Source organism: Zalophus californianus, chromosome 2, assembly GCF_009762305.2.
Source record: "Zalophus californianus isolate mZalCal1 chromosome 2, mZalCal1.pri.v2, whole genome shotgun sequence".
Lineage (NCBI taxonomy): Eukaryota > Metazoa > Chordata > Mammalia > Carnivora > Otariidae > Zalophus > Zalophus californianus.
Window position 1 is genome coordinate 81651202 of NC_045596.1, and position 20541 is coordinate 81671742.

Here is a 20541-nt window from a genome sequence, read left to right on the forward strand (position 1 = left end):
TTCATTGCCTTTTAAAATATTTCACTAAATGATCTGTGATAACCGTATTTTGTTTCATGAGTGTTCATTCTGGTAATTTAGAAAGTTCACATTTTTAAAAATCTTATCTACATCTGGGTTCCTCATAAAGCAGAGTCTGAAACAAAGGCTTATATATTATTTATTTTTTGGGGGGGCAGATAATGTCAAACAAGAATGAGAAACAAGGGAAACAAGGCAAGCTATGAAGAAATGTTAATGAGAAAGTATTGTGAAGTTAACTGCTGCTTGGTTTCAAATCAATTGATTGCTCAACCCTAAGAGACAGGATAAATGGGTAACATTCCTATTTCACAAGTGAGGATACAAAGACTGACAGAGGTTCATTAAGTTCACCAAATTCCTAACAGGTGGCTGTGCCCAAATTTAAGCCTACTCTTCCTACTAACTTTATTGTCTCTTCATTCTGATACTGCTTCTCTCCTTCACATTTATGAAGTGCCTCCTCTATGTGTCTGGCTAGGAGCTAGAAACACATAAACATCTCTATGCCAATTGAGATCAAAGTTTAATGAGCACCATAGGCCACTGCTGTCATTAATTCTAATCTCTGCCATTTTTTTCCCTTTTAAAATTTTCTTTTTACAACTGTTCTCTGTACGTGTTCTCAGTGCTCTATGGACAATTCTTGCATTTTACGTATATCATCTGTGACTCTCTCCATCTAAAAAGTGAAATGATCTATCACTTTACTTTGTAATTGGCAGTAATTGGTGGGTTTCAAAATTGTTCATTCACCTTAACATTCTTTCAGAATTGCTTTTTTTTTTCTTTTCCGATCTCAAGTGTTTTCAAATGCTCCAAGATGGCAACACACTGATTTCCGGAGAATAGTCCGAAGAATGCTCCTTCTTTTATGAATGAACTTGATTTATTAAGACTGCAATGAGAAAATTTTATTATTTCAGGACACATATCTCCTTTTGATGCATTTATTTAAATACTAGCTGAGGGGCGCCTGGGTGGCTCAGTTGTTAAGCATCTGCCTTCGGCTCAGGTCATGGTCCCAGGGTCCTGGGATCGAGCCCTACATTGGGCTCCCTGCTCAGCGAGAAGTCTGCTTCTCCCTCTTCCACTGCCCCTGCTTGTGTTCCCTCTCTCGCTGTCTGTCAAATAAATAAAATCTTAAAAAAAAAAAAATACTAGCTGAATTCCCTACCTTTATTATGTTCCAATACAGGTGACTTCAATATTAGTGAAGTCTTAAATAAGGCACCTCAATAAGCCAAAACAATGTTGAGAGAAAATAATACATTAAGAGATTAGTATTATTTAAAAACCATTTTTAAATATCTCAGCAATTACTTATTTCTAATTGCAATCTTACCTTTTCTGAGGCGAAGGTTGTGTCTCCTTCTCATCATCAACAGCCTAAGATATGGACTTGTATGGATAAATTGTGCCTACTCAAATATAAGCTCAAGTCTTAATATCTTGTACCTTTGGATATGACCATTTTTGGAAATAGGATCTTTGCAAATGTGATCAGGTTAAGATGAGGTCATACTGAATTATGTTGGACACTAATCCAATGATTGGTATACCTATAAGAAGGACACAGACACAGGCAAGGAAGACTGAGGGCAGAAGCCATTTGATGACAAAGCAGATACTAGAGCGATGTAGCTGTAAGTCAAGAAACAGCAAGGATTGCTGGGACCACCAAAAACCAAGAAGAGGCTACAAAGGATTCTTCCCTATAGCCTTCAGAGGGAACATGATCCACCCTGACTCTGAGCTTTTAGCCTCCAGAACTGTAAGAAAAAAAACTGTTGTTTTAAGCTACCCAGTGGTAATTTGTTACGGCAGCCCTAGGAAATAATACAGGCCTTTCATAATTAGTGACAAACTACACAGTGCCTGTAATGATTTTTTCCCCGCCTTTCAAAATTAACTTGTGCTTCATTCCATATCAAGTAAAAGGCATAATACAGTTGACCCCTGAACAACACACGTTTGAAATGCATGGGTCTACCTATATGTGAATTTTTTTCAATACAGTACAGTATTATAAATGTATTTTCTCTTATGATTTTCTTAACATTTTCTCTAGTTTAAGAATACAGTATATAATACATATACAAAATATGTGTTAATACACTTACTGTGTTATCAGTAAGATTTCTGGTCAATGGTAGGCTATTAAGTTTTGGGACAAAGTTATACACGGATTTTCAACTGTGTGTGGGGGGGTCGGTGCCCCTAACCCCCACACTTTTCAAGGGTCAACTGGATTTCATGGTACTAAACCATATTTACTCAGGAAAACCCTGAACCTTTGAAAAATACAACTTAAGACATAAGCTTTGCTCTTCTAGAATTGTAGGGGCTTTTATTTATATACCTTGCTCACAGACCTTATTTTAAATGGATAACTATAATAGATTACTAAGAATAAAGCAACAAAAATTAAGAGACAGTAGTATCAATACTAAATCTAATGAACTTTCTACCAAATGTGTACATAATTTGAGATGCCAATGAGTAAAAAGAACAGAAACTTAATTTATCCAAACTCAGTGAAGGCTTCTGAAATCTTACTTTAGCTGTGACAAGGAACAATCACTACTTTAAACATAACTGCTCTACATTTACCAGGAGAAAATCAAAACATCTCCTTTTAGCCCCATCTTCCCTTGCCAATGTCCTTATACAAATATTTAGTTAAGGATTTTTACACTTTCTGAAATTCAAATTCTTAGTGTTGTTCCACACAATCGTTGATGCAAATAATACAGCTATTTGGCAACTCAGTCCTGTTATCATTAATGATACATGATTATGGACAGATATATATACAATTATATATTTTTTTCATACATGCTTAGATTATTTACAGAAACGTAGTTATATTAGCTTGCATATTATATGCTAGTAGACAGATGCACATATAAAGTTAACTTTATTCACTTTAAGAACCAAGAAATATTTTATTTAATAGAAGTACATATAGAAGGAAAGGATAGCTAAAAGCTGTTTCCTTTTAAATTTAAGACAAAATTGATACTCAACGGTCTTTTAAAATAATCTAGCCTGAAAAATTACATTTGTAATTGAAATAATTTATCACCATTATTGAAATTAAGAAATACATTAAGAGAGTCTTTACTCTTCAGTGATTGCTTTAGAACCACGAAAAGGCATCACAGAGGAGGAACAGAGATGGGCTCCATAGTCCAAAAGAAATAAGTTGTTGAGCTTATCAATCTAATACTTCTTCCTAAAATAACTGCATTCTTTTGAAGTAACTGAGTTGAATAAAAAAGCTGCAAATAGGAGGTAGCCTCCCATGCAGAACATTTTGGTAGACTTACAGGAGATTTACGAATATCTCCACAACTAAGTAGGTAATAAATCAGAAAGACACTTGATATAAACACAAAAAAATAAAACTGAAGGGTCAGAAGGCACATTCTAAAAAATATAATTCAGTAAATTAAAGAGAATGAAGGTTTACCAATAAAGTAAAATTCTCAAGAAACTGTTGAGACTTAGAAAATTATTTTAAAAATTAAACATTTAAATTTTATGCAAAAACAAAAAACTTTCTTATAAGGGCTTTTTATCACTTAGCTCTAAAAAAAGTTTTAAAAATTCACAACAGAAATAAGAGGAAATAAAATTTTCTCCCAATTAGAATATTTTATGAAGCACCTCATTTTCTCCTAAGTTTTCCTTAATTAAGCTAAAAAAACAAAAAACAAAACAAAAAACAACAGATGACATTAGTGTAGTACAGAGTTCACTGTAGATTCATTGCTATTTTCTTTATCCTGCTTTTCTTCTTCATGTGGTGATTCTAGTTCATTTTTGCTATTTTCTTCCTCACTGGAATCACTGTCCAATCCATCTTCAATCCTGGCAGATTTCTTGTCATGCGAAGAACCTTCACAGGCTTTGTCTGTGGGAATAGCTCCTTTCCGTTGGGGTAAAATAGTAAAAAACGCTTCTTGCCAGTCTCTGGTTTCCAGATATTCCAGAATAATCTCAAACACTGCAACAAAGACAAACTCCATACATTTCTTAGCCAGGTTCATCACAACGTTGCATTCTGTATTTTAAAAAACACGGCCTTGGTATGAAGAGTGCTAATATGTCCTAGTAACTACTTTGTTCGAATCACTTCCTTCTATGCATTGTCAGAGCCAATCCGCCCCAAGGCCCTCCAGGCCTGTTAATCTTTTCTCTAGTTTTTCCTCAATTCAGTTCATGAGCACTCAAAGATTTACCATTATCTTTTGTCAATTATAATCAACAGGCAGGGGCCCTTTTTAATTTCCTTCCTATTCTTCTTTATCCTTTATGTGCTAACATAAACTAGAAACAAAACAAAAGGTTAGCATTAATCTAAATTTCTTCTGTCTTTCCTATAGAGAGTCATTCACTCTGGGGAGCATCTTGCCTGCTTTTTTTTTTTTTTTTTTTTTACATCAGAGGTAAAGAATATAAATACTGTCTGCAAGGTACTCTCACTTTAATATATTGCTGAAGGGCTTAATTTGTATTACTTTATGGAAAAGTAATTTCCACTATCTATCAAAGGTCTTGGAAGAAGTTCATTCCTTGAATCAAAAAGTTCATTTCTATAGTTCCCTAGAGTGTGCTGTAGAGAAAGTGTTTAGCACATAAGAAGAGCCCAATAAATAGTTGTATACTAACAAAAATTTCTACTAAAAAAAGTCTTAAAAGCAAAACTCCAGGCAAAGACTCAGGTCCAAGAATATTACAATGTTATTTACAATAGTAAAAAAGAAAAAAAAAATCAACAACAGAACAGTTACATTATTGTATATTCAGATGATGGAATATTAACGTAGCCATTAATAATGATTCAATGACAGAAAATATAATTATAAATGGGGGAAAACACCCAAATTTATAACATTTTATGCAACAGAGTAAAAATCCAATTATGTAACAAATAATATTATATATGTATAGGAAAAGAACTGGAAGGAAACACACCAAAAAGTTAATACCAAGTATCTCTGGGTAGTGAAATTATAGCTTATTTTTCTTTATACTTTTCTATATTTCCAATTTTTTCTAAAATATGCATGTATTATTTCTGTATTCAAATTATAAATGATTACATTTTATAATTTTTTCTCCAGCAAGATGTATATTTTCTACTCGTCCAAAGGTAATGTTATTCTTAACACTGTTTACTCAGGCATATTTTCATAATCCCCTTATAGCTTACCATGATTAATTGCCAAAACTTTTCTACTATTCATCTTCACAAAATTTCCAAGGGGGAGCTGTGCATGATCAATTCCATGATTTGATGCTTGTTTATATGTGAGTCCCTAAAACAAAGATACTATAATTTGGACTAGAACATTAGATTATTTTAACTTAAAGTCTACAACAGAATAAGTACTTTTAAGAAAAACTTTAGTTCAGAGAACATTATCTGACAAAGTCTGTGTGTGTGTGTGTGTGTGTGTGTAATTGCTAATTTGGAAGCGTTCTTCTGACAATAAGTATTGTCAGAATGTTTAGGGCATTTGCTTTAACAGCTTTACAAATGAGGAAACCAAAGACTAATTATGTTTCCTATCCCATCACAAAGGTCTTCAGTGGAAGAACCACAAGAAAAACCTGGCTCATGGCTTTTGACTCAGATAGCTCTTCACCATTCCACACTGCCTTTCTCTCAGTTTAAAATACTCAAACTGGGAGCACCTGGGTAGCTCAGATGGTTAAGCGTCTGCCTTCAGCTCAGGTCATGATCCCAGGGTCCTGGGATGGAGCCCCACATCGGGCTCCCAGCTCAGCGGGGAGCCTGCTTCTCTCTCTCCCTCTGCCTTGCTTGTGCTCTGTCTCTCTTTCTCTAATGAATAAATAAAATCTTTAAAATAAATAAATAAGTAAATAAATAAAATACTCAAACTGAGTTCCTAGAGAAGCACCATCACTCTTCCCGTGAATGTAAATACATATAAAGATAAAACTATGTTTCTTTTTTTTTTAAAAGATTTTATTTGAGAGAGAGAATGAGAGAGAGAGAGAGAGCGCACATGAGAGGGGGGAGGGCCAGAGGGAGCAGACTCCCCACCGAGCAGGGAGCCCGATGCAGGACTCGATCCCGGAATTCCAGGATCGTGACCTGAGCCGAAGGCAGTCACTTAACCAACTGAGCCACCCAGGCAACCCTAAAACTATGTTTCAATTATATAACATTAAGAGGCACAAATGGCAAAGACAGAGTAAATGAAAACCTGATTTGAAAAACATTTTAAGTTGCCCATAAATTTTATTTTCCCTATCAATTAAAAGATTGTTGGATACAAATTTTCTCCTCAAAATTAAAATCCTTAGAGCCTGTTCTAAACAGAACTGAAGTAGCCAAAAGACAAAGTACAGGAGGAAGAAGAGCTAAATTTCTTAACCAGTAGTTTGCAAATTTTAGGGACAAATAATAGACTGAGACGGGTGCTTCTGAAAACAAAACTAATGTAGTTCAGAAAAACAACATTAGAGAAAAAAATGTGATTCTACACAAATAACAAAACAGAATTTTTCCACTAAGAAAAAAATTTAAAAAGCTAAAGATCATTCTGATAAAAATGCCCTGTGATGCTACAGAGCTGCACAATCCAGTTATGGTCACAATTGTGACTACTTAAGTTTAAACTGATTAGTTTCTCAATCATACTATGTACATTATACGTGCTCAACAGCCACATGGCTACCATAATGGACAAATGATATAAACTATCCCAATGTCACAGACAGTTCTACCTCAGTGATGTTATATAAGAATAATGGATTACTTCATATTACTGCTGATAGCATTTCCTCAGACATTTGGTAAACATGTTTTTTCTTGAGTTGGGTTGAATTTAGCATATTGCAAAGTAGCTGGCAAAGTACAAAATAATGTTTTCTTTTAGAAAGTAAATTTCTGTAATTTTTCATTCAAATGAGGGTAAGGAGGTGGTGGGAAGAGAGAAAAGTACAAAATAGAAGAGAAAAGAAAACATACCCCATGAAAATGACATATTTAAAAACTCGTATAAATTTACCATTTGTTATTAATTTTGGTATAAATTGCATAAATTTTACCATCAGCAGCATCTACTATCAATACAGCATATCATTTGGGCATGTGGACTCTGGAATAATCTGCAGGTTTCAAAACTCTGCTTTATCACCTACTACTATTGATTTTAGACTTAGTTTCTCTTTGACTCCAGTTCCTCATCTGTAAAATATAGATAATAACAGCACTGACCTCACTGTGTTGTAGGGAGGATTAAGCAAACTAGTAATATATGTGAAATGCTTTCTTAGCTAGAAAGGTAGTTCAGAATATAGTAGGCACTCAATAATGATCAGCTATCATTAGTATTATTGCTATCAAGAAAACTGTTATATCCATTTTAAGTATGAGCAAAAGCAAAGATAAAAACTTAATAGTACCTTGTGATGGTTGTGATCTACTAACCCTCCAATCACATAGGCCTTTGATTCATCTAATTCCTTCAGTACATTAGGTGAGTCTGATGTTAGATAAATCAGGTCTTCTTTCTTTATGAATTCACTATAATGCTCTGGTTTGATGTGGATATCCTTTAAGACATAAGGAGAAAGATGTTATTAATTAATAGGATTTTGTGAAAATTGGCTAAAAATGATTATTTTCTTTTCCTTAGACAAAGCCACCCAACAGCATATGAAAGGAAGTATGAAAGAATATTTTACAATGTATTACTGAGAACCTATTATTTCAATTCCTCATCACCTCACACCCCGATTATTTAAGTAGCCTCCTACTGTTATTTCCCTATCTCTAGCCCCAGATCCCTCCAATTTACTTCCACACATCAATGGCAGACTCACTTTCTAAAAACCCTACTTTCAATGTTTTATCTTTACCTGTAGGGTAAAACTTAAATCCCTTTACTTAAATAACTCTTTTTTGAATATGGCACTAATCTAGCTTTCTAATTTTATCTCCATTCCAATAAAACAAATGCATTTTTTTTTGGCCACATATCTGCTCACACTGTTCTCCAACCAAAGAATGCCTTTTCCAATCCTTCCCCCCATCTGCATGAATCATCACAAAAGGAAATGGCTTACAGATTTAATAAATTCCATGCACCTGTTTCTACAAAGATACACATTTGCAGTCTTCATCAAAATTACCAGGTCAGAGGTCCAAGACTGAACAACAGCTGTCAGTCAGAATTTTGCAAACTACATTGACAGAATAAAGGATGATGCATCACCAGACTCAGATGGCATTTACCTAGTAATTTTTAAAGAAAAAATGAAGGAGATTCCTCACCTAAAATGTATAACGTACTAGGTAATATATAGCCACTTTTCTGGAAAACGGTATTATTAATTTGATGCCTATGCTTAATAGGGGCCCCTAGAGGGACCTGAGTAAAGACCAGTGAACTCATGAGTCTCTGGAAAACTGGTGGTATAAATAATAAATTTTAACAAGCCACAAAATAACTGAAAGTATGCCTATACTAATTACATTATTTCTTAGGAAAATAGGCATGAATATAAAACTTGGTAAATATATTGTACTTTAAGACCCCGGAAAGTTTTTTTTTTTTTTTAATTTTATTTATTTGACAGAGAGAGAGAGAGAGAGAGAGAGAGAGAGAGAGAGAGAGACGGAATACAAGCAGGGGAGGGGGGTTGGGAGAAGGAGAAGCAGGCTCCCGAGGAGCAGGGAGCCCGATGCGGAGCTCGATCCCAGGATCCTGGGATCATCACCTGAGCCGAAGGCAGCCGTTTAATGACTGAGCCACCCAGGTGCCCCTAAAACACAGGAAAGCTTTTGAAAATGTTTCACACCATAGGCTATGATTAAAATAAATGCAGGGGTGCCTGGGTGGCTCAGTTAGGCGTCTGACTCAAGTCATGATCTCAAGGTCATGAGATCAAGCCCCACGTCGGGCTCTATGAGTGGCATGGAGCCTGCTTAGGATCCTCTCCCCTCCCCACCTCTCAAATAAATAAATAAATAAATAAATAAATAAATAAATAAATAAATGCAGTCATTATGGGATTAGTGAGCATGAGAGAGAAAGTTTGTCACGTAAAAACTGGCTTTGAGAAAGAAAAAAAAATAGGACTAACCCAGTACTTCTCTGAATAGGGCAAGGTTCCTCAGGCATTAGTACTAAAGCCAATCTATTCGTCATCTTTGCAAATGGGAACAGTTTAGTCCAACAGAAAAAAAAAATGTGAGTCACATATGTAATTTTAAATCTTTCAGTAGACACATTAAAAAAAGCGAAATTGGTGAAATTAATTTTAATACATTGTACCCAATACAATATACCCAATATGTTATCATTTTAACATATAGTAAATTTGTTAAAAAAATTTCAAGCAGGTAATTTACATTCTCTCCCTTTTTTTGTACTATCTTTGAAATCCAATGTATATTTCACATTTAAAGCACATCTCCATTCAGACCAGTCACATTTCAGTAGTTCAATATTCACATGTGGATAGTGGACACCATATGGGATGGCACAGATTTAGTAGAAACAGAATGCAAGTATATTTCCAAATTTTAAAGTGACTTCACTCTTATAAATAATGTATCACCATTTTGCTAGGTAGAGATTGTACACATAGACCTTTAAAATTTTTCCTGTTTTAAAAAACTGTTTTAAAGTTGGCAGTAAAGAACAAACTGAGGGTTGTTGCAGGAGAGGTGGGCAGGGGATAGGCTGGACGAGTGATGGGAATTAAGGAGGGCACTTGTGTGTGTGTGAGCACTGGGTGTTGCATGTAAGTGACGAATCTCTAAATTCTACACCTGAAACCAATTTTAGCATATATTTTATCTAACTAGAATTTAAATAAAAAATAGGAATAAAAAAATTAAAAAATAAAGTTGGTGGTAAAATAAATGAGATTAATGAGAACAGATGTGAACAGGCATTTCAGTTTCTTTAGCTTCTCCCATTAGTAATATCAGACTTAGGTACAGTGATATACAGGGTTTAGAGACTGTGGACTCCTATATTTATTGGCATTATGTAGAATCAGGTAAAAACTTTAAGCGTAAAAATACTTGGAATTACGTGAGAGTTCATCTGTTTTAATTACCTTCCAGTTGACCCAGCCTTTGTCATTTTCATCCATGTTCTTTTTCAACTGGCCTCCATGGCTTGTCAAGTAAAACTGGTAAAGAGATTGGTGGACACAGAAAGAGAGAGCAAATGACTATTAGAGTCCAATATTACATTTCTCTTCTACACTCATCTGATATCAATGAACCATAAAATATAGTCATTTTAGAAAAAAAATAAATTTGTGACATGCTTTAACCATACAAGAATAAATGTGCAGTAGAACTGACGTTTCATGTATCTCATAACCCACTACCTTGAGTATTCCATCCACATTTTCCTCCCATTTTATAAGCAGCTACAATCTGACTCTCCCTTAATGACAGCCTTTCTACAAACTCCCTACTTCCTGTCAAGTTTTCATTAAATTTCTTTTGCCCCCACTGTTTTTAACCAGTCCATAGTCTTCATAATTCTCCTTTGATTCTAAACCCTGACACCTATTGCAAGTCTAATCAAGGGTGAGAAGAATATAAAACATAAAAATATAAAAACACTATCACTTGATAAAAGAAAATAAATATCTAACCAGAAATATATTAAGAGTTTCTGGTTCTTAACATCAGTGAGCCAAGTGTTAATTTTTAGGTCACCCAGAATTCAAACAAATAGAAAAAAGACCCTATCTACTCTTAACAGCCGCCAATTAGTCTAAGGAAATACCTTTCAAAATGGTCACAGATTCAAAATCCTTTAGGGAGAAGTAACCTAACCAACAGGTATGATGACACACATCAAGCTGGGGGCAGTTCCCTCCCTTCCTGCGAGGGAAGGAATCGAGAGCTGAGAAACTGGTATGAAAATATGTATGTATCCTTTACTGAAGATGTTCAACTACACAGGAATGAGGTCAGTGTGTACAAAACACGATCACCGTGCAGTGTGTGACTAAGACTGACATGGGAAAAAATGTTGAAAATATTTTATTTTTGTAGCAAATAAAAACATTTTTCAAATAGGCATTTTGTTTTCTAAGGAAAAGCATTTGTAAGATTCTTGTACAGGCAATTGGGAATATCTCTGCCTCTTCCTGAGGAACTTATAAAAGGAACCCAGAATCTGTTTTAAATTCCCCAAACACACCTGCACAGGATGTAGTGCTCGTCGATTTTCTGCATAACATCGCTGAATCTGCTTATGAAGTTTCTTAATGTCCTATAAAAGAGTGCAATTTTTAAAGCAGCATTTTGAAAATCATCTATGGCCATGCCACAATCTTAGTAGAATACAATAAGCAGAAGAGAGGGACTAGACAGGTACATTTTTTCCTCTGGAAATACAGGCCCTTTCTGACATTTTCCATTCAACTTCAGTACATACTAACGTAATAATTACTATAAGTAAAGTCAATACTCTGACCAATAATTTCAATTTTGTATCCACTTAAAATGCTAATTCATGAAAATATTTACTCCTCTTAAGAGACAACAAAAGAAGAAAAACTCTCTTAGAGCCATACTACTGTTATTTTCATAACTTACTAATGGTTTGGGAAGTAAGTAAAGCATGTTTTCTTCACTAACATTGTTCAGACAGCCAGTTTTCTCAAATTAGTAAATAAATAATTCTATTAATAACGAATCACATTTCTTACTTTCTTCTCCTGATTAGGACAAATAACAAAAACATTCCTGGATCTTTATGATTAATATAGTTACTGAGTCTTGTAATCTAATTACGGTGCCTGTCTCTCTCTTCTATGCATATAAATAAGAGCAATTTATTAGCTAGTTTAACTTAGGGGGCATGACCTTGGAAAACTTTGAGATGCATTTTAGTATATAAATTTATTTCAAAGTAATATTACCTATTAAAGCAAGAATTATTCAACCTACTTTATTTTGTCATTTTTAAAGATTTTATTTATTTGAGAGAGAGAGAGAGAGAGAGCACAAACAGGGGAAGTGGGAGAGGGAGAGGGAGAAGCAGGCTCCCCACTGAGCAGAGAGCCTGATGCGGGCCTCAATCCCAGGACCCGAGGCGGGATCATGACCTGAGCAGAAGGCAGACGCGTAACCGACTGAGGCACCCAGGTGCCCCTCACCCTACTTTACCTACAGGATTTTTCTGAGAATGATTCATGATACCTTTAATATCATCAAGCTGTCAAAACTGCAGTCAATGATAAGGCGGAGTGTACTGTGAACAACATCTCTTCGAATACGTTTTCTGTCATTTCCATCTGAGTTTGATTCCAGTTGACATTGTCGCTCTAATTGTTTTCTCTTGCGTTTTTCCTTCCGCTTTTGTCTAAAATTAGGAATCAAAACTTTTTGTTGTTATTTACATATTGAGATATTTACAAGACTCTTCTAAACAGACAAAAAAAGCGAATAATTTTTTTAAATTAGCAGGCTGAACCACATGAAACTGCTACTTCTGTGGATCAAATGTCAGCAGTTTTATAGTCCACCAAAAAGCTTTAGATAGAAAATAATTTTGCAAAAACAATACCTTCTACACAAACCCTTATTACTCCTAATTTCATTTATTATTGGTAATACACTATACTAAGACTTCATAAAATACTTAATTTTAGACTTAAGGATGAAGTTTTACTTTTATCATTCTTCTACATGATTTTCAAACAACATTAATATAGAATATAGCAAACTAGAAGTTTTTTTAAAAAAAAACCTACTTTTTCTATAATTTACATCAACTATAGTTTATTTTCCCTCAATAAACGTTGGCATTATATAATAACAGCTTGAGCTTAACTGCTCTCACCAAAACCTACAATGGTTTTTCTAGCAAAATCAATGTTAGGCCCAAATTTGATCTTTCTGAGGTGGTTATTTTTGTTCTATATCTAGGACATGGATGCTAACTCTATCCCTTATCTAAGTCAGTTATTTCAGAAACTGTGCTGCTACTCATAACAGGTCCTGGGTGAGAAAAAGTGTAGTGTAAATCCACCAAGGCGGAAACAAATATAGTTTTAACAGCCAATTGACAGTGCTGGCTAACAACATACATAGCCCCAGTTTTAATTATCACAATTACTTTTGATGTGTCAAAGGGCTATCTATGCAAAGTTCAGCACTCCTGAATGGGGTAGCATATATATGCATTTTGAAACATACTTGCGGAGTTCTCGTTGTTCTTCCCATTGTTTCTGTTTAATGAGCTTCTTCATCTGTCGTTTAGATATTGGTTCAAACCTTTCACATAATCTTGGCTTCTGGCTCTTCTCTTGATCTTCATTTAAGCTTTGCTTTCTTTCAACATTAGAAGACTCAATAAATGCTGGCAACATTTCAGAGGTCATTATTTGATGCCTCTGAAAATACTGAAAGGCAACATTGACGTGAACAGGTAAGTTACAAACACATACAAAAAGTAAAAAAAGATCAAAAGATGTGATTAAAATTAAATCCTATCAATAACAAATAAAAATATAAATTTAGACAATTAAATGTCATTTACTGGCAAAGAGCATTTGATGAAATCGGTGTTTGCATATACTACTAGCAGTCATGGCACAATTTTTGCAGAAGGTTACATAGATCTGTTTCAAGAGCTTTAAAATGTCATGATACCCTTTGACCCAGTAACTTATTTCCTTAGAATAAACTCCTGTAAATGGATCAGAAATATACACAAAATTAATGCAAAAGGGTATATGTCCTGCAGTATAATTTTTTACAATGAAAAATTAGAAACTACTTGAATGTCAGCAAGAGGTGGCTGTAAATAAATTACAGTTCATCTATACCATGGACTGGGGATACTAAACATCCAGTAAAAATCATGTTTCCCAAAATTATTTAGTGATAAAAGGAAATGGTTATGCTAAGTAGAGAAAAATAAAAAGAAAAAACAGTATATATATATATTATGTCCAGTTTTAAAAAGAGTATGTACACATAAACATGTTTAATTTTTATCCATGGTTTTTTGCATTTTCTATATTTTATATAATGAAAATATATTGCTTTATGAAAGAAAAAATACTTTTAAAAAAGTGATGGGAAGAACCTTTTTTTAGTTGTCATTAATGCTACAGTACAAGGGAAATGTTACTTTCATTATCTGGGTGTACACTCAGAAATGATTTTTGACAAAAGATAAGCTATAGATTTACATATTTTGGACAGTGAAGAAAACAAGTTGGTTTCCTCTCAGTATATTTCACTGTAAATATGTAATTATAAATACCCATGTTAGCCATGGCTGAAAAACAAAATATATAAGCTGATCTTATAATCAGTCATGGGATGTGTAGGACCATCTCAAACATATTTAATTGGATTAACCACGCACATCTTTATTGTCTAGAACTGAACTTACCTTCAGATTAGGAAAGAGCTAAAAATACTAAGATTTCTTTTCTCTTTAACAGATTACTAACACTACAATTTAAAAATTTATTTATCCCTAGCAAAGACTAAGCATGACTTGCAAATGTTCTACTGGCATTAAAGAAAATTCTATGATTCTTTCTTCTTAAAGAGATGGCTAACAAGTCTATGCAGAGAAGCTAATATCTAAGAGAAAAATCCCAACAATTCAGATAATGGAAAGGACAAAACCATGCAGAAGATAATTTAAGCAGCTTTATTATATAGTTCTTGCTTTCTTTAAAAGTGTAATGTTGTAACAGGACACATGGGGATAACTAAGAAAACACAAAGTTTACCAAACTTTGACTGAAAGATGAATTTTAAGATGTGTGTTTGGGGGCTACAGCAAAAACCCTGGCATTTTGCTAAGTCACAAATTACTGAAGGGGAAAGAACCATCTAGTAATCCAAGTAAGAGTTCACAAGTTTTCCTTATGGCACTAACCAAACAGTACCCTTAGTTTGGGGAAAATATCTCCTAGAAATGACAACCCAAATTTGATTTTATACTGGAAACTGCCTATGGGCACAAATGGTCTGCTTTTGCCTAATATTATATCACCACATTACATTACTAACACAGTGCCTGGCAGGTAGTAGATGCTTATTATATATTTGTGGAATAAACAAATGAGTGAATATATTACAAAGGATTTTAAAAAGTAATGAAAGTGGTTATAATGAACATTCATTAATTCTTACTGTGCTAAATAATGTATTATCTAAATTAATCCTTAAAACAACCCTACGAGGTAGACAGCATCATGCCTACTTTACAAAGAAGGCACCATGAGATAAAGTAACTTGCCCCAAATTACAAAAGTACTAATTAATTCCTAAGAAACAAGGCACCTAGAACAAATCTAGGACAAAGTCCTCAAAATACTTGCAGAATGAATAGACAAATGAAGTGATGGAGCTAAGATTCAAACCCAGATCCAACTCCACTCTCTCCTAGAAATCCAAAATCTTATTTAGAAAATGAGGGTTTCCAAAAAATATAAAAGAGCCATGTGGCTTCACCCCTGCTGTTGGAGGGCTCTGAGAACACTGTGTCACTGAAAGAGGAGAAAAAAATAGCTCCGGTTCAATTCCTTTCCACTGAATACAAAAATGGGACAGACTTCCTAGAGATAGTTGCCAAAAGTTCATGTTTTGAGGTATCCTGTCTTTCAATCTTGAAATACATGACAACAGTAGATAAAATACAAGGGGAAACAAAAAAGGTATAGCTTCTCTCCAAACCAAAAACAAGAACTAAAATAGATATTGTTTCTGCTGGGTCTGCTATTAAAGGCAACTGGGAGTTTTCTTAGCTAATAGCATTATTATTATTTTTTAAAAAATATTTATTTACTTATTTTAGAGAGAGAGAGAGCACATGCACTGGGGGCGGGGGGCGCAGGGACAAGGCCAGAGGGAGGAGAAACAGGTTCCCTGCTGAGCGTGGAGCCCTATGCGGGGCTTAATCTCATAACCCTGAGATCACGATCTGAGCTAAAATCAAGAGTTGGATGCTTAACTGACTGGGCCCCCAGGCGCCTAACAAAGTTTAAGATGAATCCTTAACCGAGTGTTGGGGGTGGGGCTCCTGTTTCCATGAAAAAAGGCTGAAAACAGGTGAAATTTAGACTAATGGCTTATACCATGCTGGTTACCTGGGGAAACCCGAGGTGTGAAACAGACAGCTTCTCAGCTACAACCAGGGCCAAACCATGAGATGACATATGAACTTAGAACACTACAGGATTAGAATTCTGAATCCCCTGTGCAAGCTGTGCTGTGGAATGAAGCACTTAACAGGGCCAGGGGTAGAACGACCACAAAATCAGCAGCAGATAGACAGATGGTTTGGAGAGGGGAAGTGATAATTCCATGAGAGGACTTTGCAAAGCAAAATTACAAAAAGACAGAAATGATGTGGAAGAACCCAACAAAATCAACAATCAGGAGATAAATTCACTCTTCACAAACTGAAAATCATAGGACAATGTGAAAAAGACTTTAAAATAATTTGGTTGGAATCTTTCAAGAGATCATAGGAATAGAACCATAAAAACAAAACAGGAAACCAGGACACAAAAGCAGGCATAAAAAAAGCAAAAAGAAAAATCTATGAAAAAGAACCTATTTGGAAACCAGGAAATTAAGATATAAAAATTCCAAGAGATGAGACAAACTCCAGATTATCTGGAGTCCAAGAGGTAATGGATGAATTAGAAGACATCCTGACAATCTCAGAATTCAGAGAAACAGAATGACAAAATATGTCAGAACAACTGAAAGACTTAATAGCAGGATGAGAGAGAGACAAGCAAAAGGGTAACTGGAGATAAATGTATAACCTTGAGTTCATTCATTAAAGAGTGTTCTTAAAAAGCTGGAAAATAAATAAGCATTCAACTTAAACAGGAGACTGGGAAACTCAGTAAGCCTGAAAAAATTAGAAGAAAATTTTAAAATATATATTGTGATCCCCAGAATACTCTTATTTTACTTCCTTTATATACACAGTACATTAAATAAAAGCAATGCATGTATGCAAAACAGTACATGGTAGAAAACAAGCTAAACCTGCTCACTAAGCTAAATGTGCAAATTTAAAAGCACAATTAAAATTCACAGGAAACAAATTGCTCTCTTCATAAAACAATGACTAATACTCCAAAAGAGAACATTTCTGTTCATCAGTGGCACTGTGTTTTGCTAGTTCTTTAGTCTGTTAAAAAACTGCAAGTGTTGATTGGCTCTATAACGTAAAAATTTTAAAAAAGCAATGTTTTATAGCTCATGTACACCAGGGGGAGCTTTTGTCTTTCCTACCTGAGAAGTCTAAATTAACTTGGCCTACCATTGTATACTAATGTTTTTAAACAGCAAACAGCCTGTCAAATACAAGGAAAGGTCATGAGCTAGTTGACATTTTCATTATTTTTAAAGCTATTCCGAATTAAGAAAATGCACTGCAGTGAGTATTTTTTAAGCTTTGATAAGCTAGATACATTGAGGCACAAAATAAAAAAGAAATGCTAGCTTGAGATCCAATATATTACTGCTTACATCACACTCTACAAAGATGTGTACCAACTCTCACTTCCTATACCATACAATAAGCATTTCACCATGTACTAGCTTGTTCAGATAACCTGAAGCAAAACGTGGCATTTTTTTTACTCCGTATACTCGCTTTCTAAAGTTTTTGCCACAGTTTATAAGCTCCATAGCAGAAGTTTTGTGTTCCTCCCTCACACGCAGTGACACAGTACACCTTTATTTATTCAACCACGTTCAACAAGTATTTAAGAGCAATATTTTGTAGCAATTATAGAAATATCTGTGTGAAATTTAGCTTAATATAGAATTTTTACAAGGTTGGTTTATTTAGGCACAAAAATAGGTTATCAGGTGGTTTGATAAAACCAAGAACTGGATAAAGGTGACTAAGGCCGTCTGGTGTGAGACAAATAAGTACTGTTAAAAAAAAAAAAAGGGCATCTCAATCTTCCTTTTATTTCCAGTTCTTAGCACAGCTTCCAGCAGGGAACACACACATACATCAGTGAATAGCCAAAATGAAAATTAAAACAAAACAAAACAAAACCCAACTTTCATGGATTTTGATTGGGTTAAATAAAAAGTCTTCATTATTTATGACAATCTCCCTTTCTGAAAGATCCAAACGAATGTTGGAATACCTGCAAAATGGAATTAAATGACCTGACAGTGACAGGGAAAGAAATAAAACCCTTTTTAAAACGCGCCGGCCAGATCTGCAGTATCGAAGGCGCATGATTCAGCGGTCAGGCCCCTTGGGAGGACTGGGCTGGGTTAGGGAGAGGAGAAGGAATTAAAAAACAACCAAAACAAAAAGTGAGAAAGTCATCTGTTGCTATCCTCTTTATAGCTCTAGAAAAATTCCCGAATTTTCACACTTAACTTATTTCACTCAAATCAAGTAACGCCTCAGTCCTCTTAAAAACCATCCTCGGCTCACCAGCAAGGGGCTAACAGCACCTGCAGCAACTTTCCCCTGAGCTCTCAACATTTCAGAGCGCTCAGCTACGTCAGCCCCGCGTTGGAGAAACGAGGTAAGGCCGATTTAAAGAGGTAAAGCGACTGCTCCCGGTCTCTAGCCACCAAGTGGCCGAACCACAACTCGTTTTCCAGCCCTTCAGAGTCCAGATTTCCCTCTCCCTTCATTATTTGGAAACTCACACTCTTCAAACACTAGGGACCGGATCCCGACCCCCAAACAAACGTCGACCGTAGGCGCCCCCACAGCGGGTGGGCTGAGCCTCGCCCCACATTCCCCTCTAGGCGACCCGTCTGCGGACGCACTTGAGGAGGGATTAAACTACAGCCAGCGAATCAGGGAGCTGCTTGGCGCCGGGGACGCTCTCCATCTGACATCACTTCCTTCGGGAACTGGGTCGCGGCGCCACTTCCACAGCCGCACTCCCATCTCCCCCGGAAGCCGTGTTGTTAGTCGAGAATGGCACTCGCAAGAGCCCCTTTTGCGCCCAAAGAAGACCAGAGAGTAGGCAAGTGCCAGCGGCAGTGCCAGGAGACTTACCGAGCTGAGGAGTTGTCAGGGAACTGACAGCACCAACACAGAGCCTTCTCGTAATGGTCTTGATACAGCTCACGAATCTTCCCCAGGAAACTTCAACTCCCAGAGGCAGGGACGGTAGCTATGCGTAGGAGGCTACGGCGCTTACGCCTTTACGTCATCAAACTGCACCACGTTTGGACTTGGCAGTGAAAGAAAGCGGAGGGAGTTCATGTTGGGCGGGGTTTGGAGTTAGAGTTTTTGGAAGGGGAGGTAGTTAGAATGATGTCTGTTTTTCCACCCCGAATCAAGTGTATACTTGCAGGCATGTATTCGTTTATATATTCCTATGGGGATGGAGGAGGGGTGTAAGGCATACCTACTTTTATAAATTTTAAATGCGAAAGAGTGGTGGAGGGCTCTTTAATTCTCTACTGGAGTTGATAGGAAAGCGTATAGTTACGCCTAAACTATAATGTATACGGGAGAAGGTTGTCAGTATCACATGATTTCACACAACTCAAATGGAAAATCAAATTTAAAGAGTGAGTCAAATTCCCAATAAGATGCATTTAAATCTAGAATGTTTAAAAATTTTTTCTTCATTATAGTCGTAAGTCTTACTCTCCATTCATTCCTTGAACTATTTTTCTTACGCTGTTTTGCAAAACATCATGTGACATTTCATTGTTTATAATACGTGACCTTATATGATCTTTTTGCTATATATAGACCAAGTCAACTGAGGGAGAACTGAAACATAATCTAGTAGACTGTCATTTTTAGCTTTTGTTTTATCCTACTTCTAATAGGTGATTATTGCAGAATTTGAAGATAAGAATGAGATTTAAATGGATGAATAGAAGACTGCCATATTGGTATGGAAAGAATTGTGAAGTAAATTCTTGATATTTGAACGTGTTTAAAAGCTTTAATGAATAGAAAATTAAATTCAGAATTTGAGTTCTCTAGTCACAAAACTGAAGTAATTCTTGCTTTAAACCCTCAAATTTTACTTGAAAAACTGTGTCAGCTATAACACTGTTGTGGATCACTCCTTTGTTTCTTCTTCATCTTACATCTAAAAGATCTCTTAACTGAACATTGACAACAAAGTGTGGATCCATTTCTGATGTTAGTAGGGCATCTTTTTTTCAGCTGCCTCTATATGAGGGCAAAGAGTAGCTGAGTGAGGATTAGTAATTGGATATGTAGCCCTTCACATGTAGGTCATTAAACTCAGGCTGGCATAGTGACGGGCCAAATTTTTCAACAGCTGTTCAGTGCCTCTCAGGATTCTGTTTATGAGTAATAATATATTTTTTCAGTGTTAATATTTGGCATCCTTATATATTTAAAGCAGAATTTTTAAAGTTACCTTAAAAACCCTCATATTGTCATGGTGGAGTCAATAAATTTTCTTTTGACATAGCCATTTTAACTTAGCAGTCATGTGGTGCAAAAATTTAAGTGATTCTACTATCAATAC

At 35.5% G+C, this 20541-nt stretch overlaps 2 protein-coding genes across 8 annotated transcripts in view; one reads left to right on the forward strand and one right to left on the reverse strand.

The window, feature by feature from the left end:
- Positions 1 to 153: 153 nt before the first annotated feature.
- TRMT10A (tRNA methyltransferase 10A) lies at positions 154 to 19259 on the reverse strand. 7 transcript variants are annotated; one of them, XM_027598767.2, is made up of 9 exons: positions 19077 to 19259; positions 13244 to 13449; positions 12245 to 12407; positions 11241 to 11312; positions 10135 to 10209; positions 7468 to 7617; positions 5243 to 5348; positions 1367 to 4090; positions 154 to 919 (listed from the first exon to the last, which is right to left on the reverse strand). In XM_027598767.2, exons 2-8 carry the CDS (start codon positions 13426 to 13428, stop codon positions 3765 to 3767), a joined length of 1077 nt encoding a protein of 358 aa, XP_027454568.1. In that variant the 5' UTR covers positions 13429 to 13449; positions 19077 to 19259; the 3' UTR covers positions 154 to 919; positions 1367 to 3764. The 7 variants fall into 7 exon arrangements, with proteins under 7 accessions (XP_027454568.1, XP_027454567.1, XP_027454564.1 ...); XM_027598766.2 differs by lacking the exon at positions 19077 to 19259 and adding an exon at positions 18719 to 18844; XM_027598763.2 differs by lacking the exon at positions 19077 to 19259 and adding an exon at positions 18498 to 18696.
- A 639-nt stretch (positions 19260 to 19898) lies between these two features.
- LOC113924669 (microsomal triglyceride transfer protein) overlaps positions 19899 to 20541 on the forward strand; it is a 59797-nt gene continuing 59154 nt past the window's right edge. The window contains exon 1 of the mRNA XM_027598761.1: positions 19899 to 19930. The gene's annotated coding sequence lies outside the window, so the exon portion shown is untranslated. The remainder of the gene's footprint in view (positions 19931 to 20541) is intronic.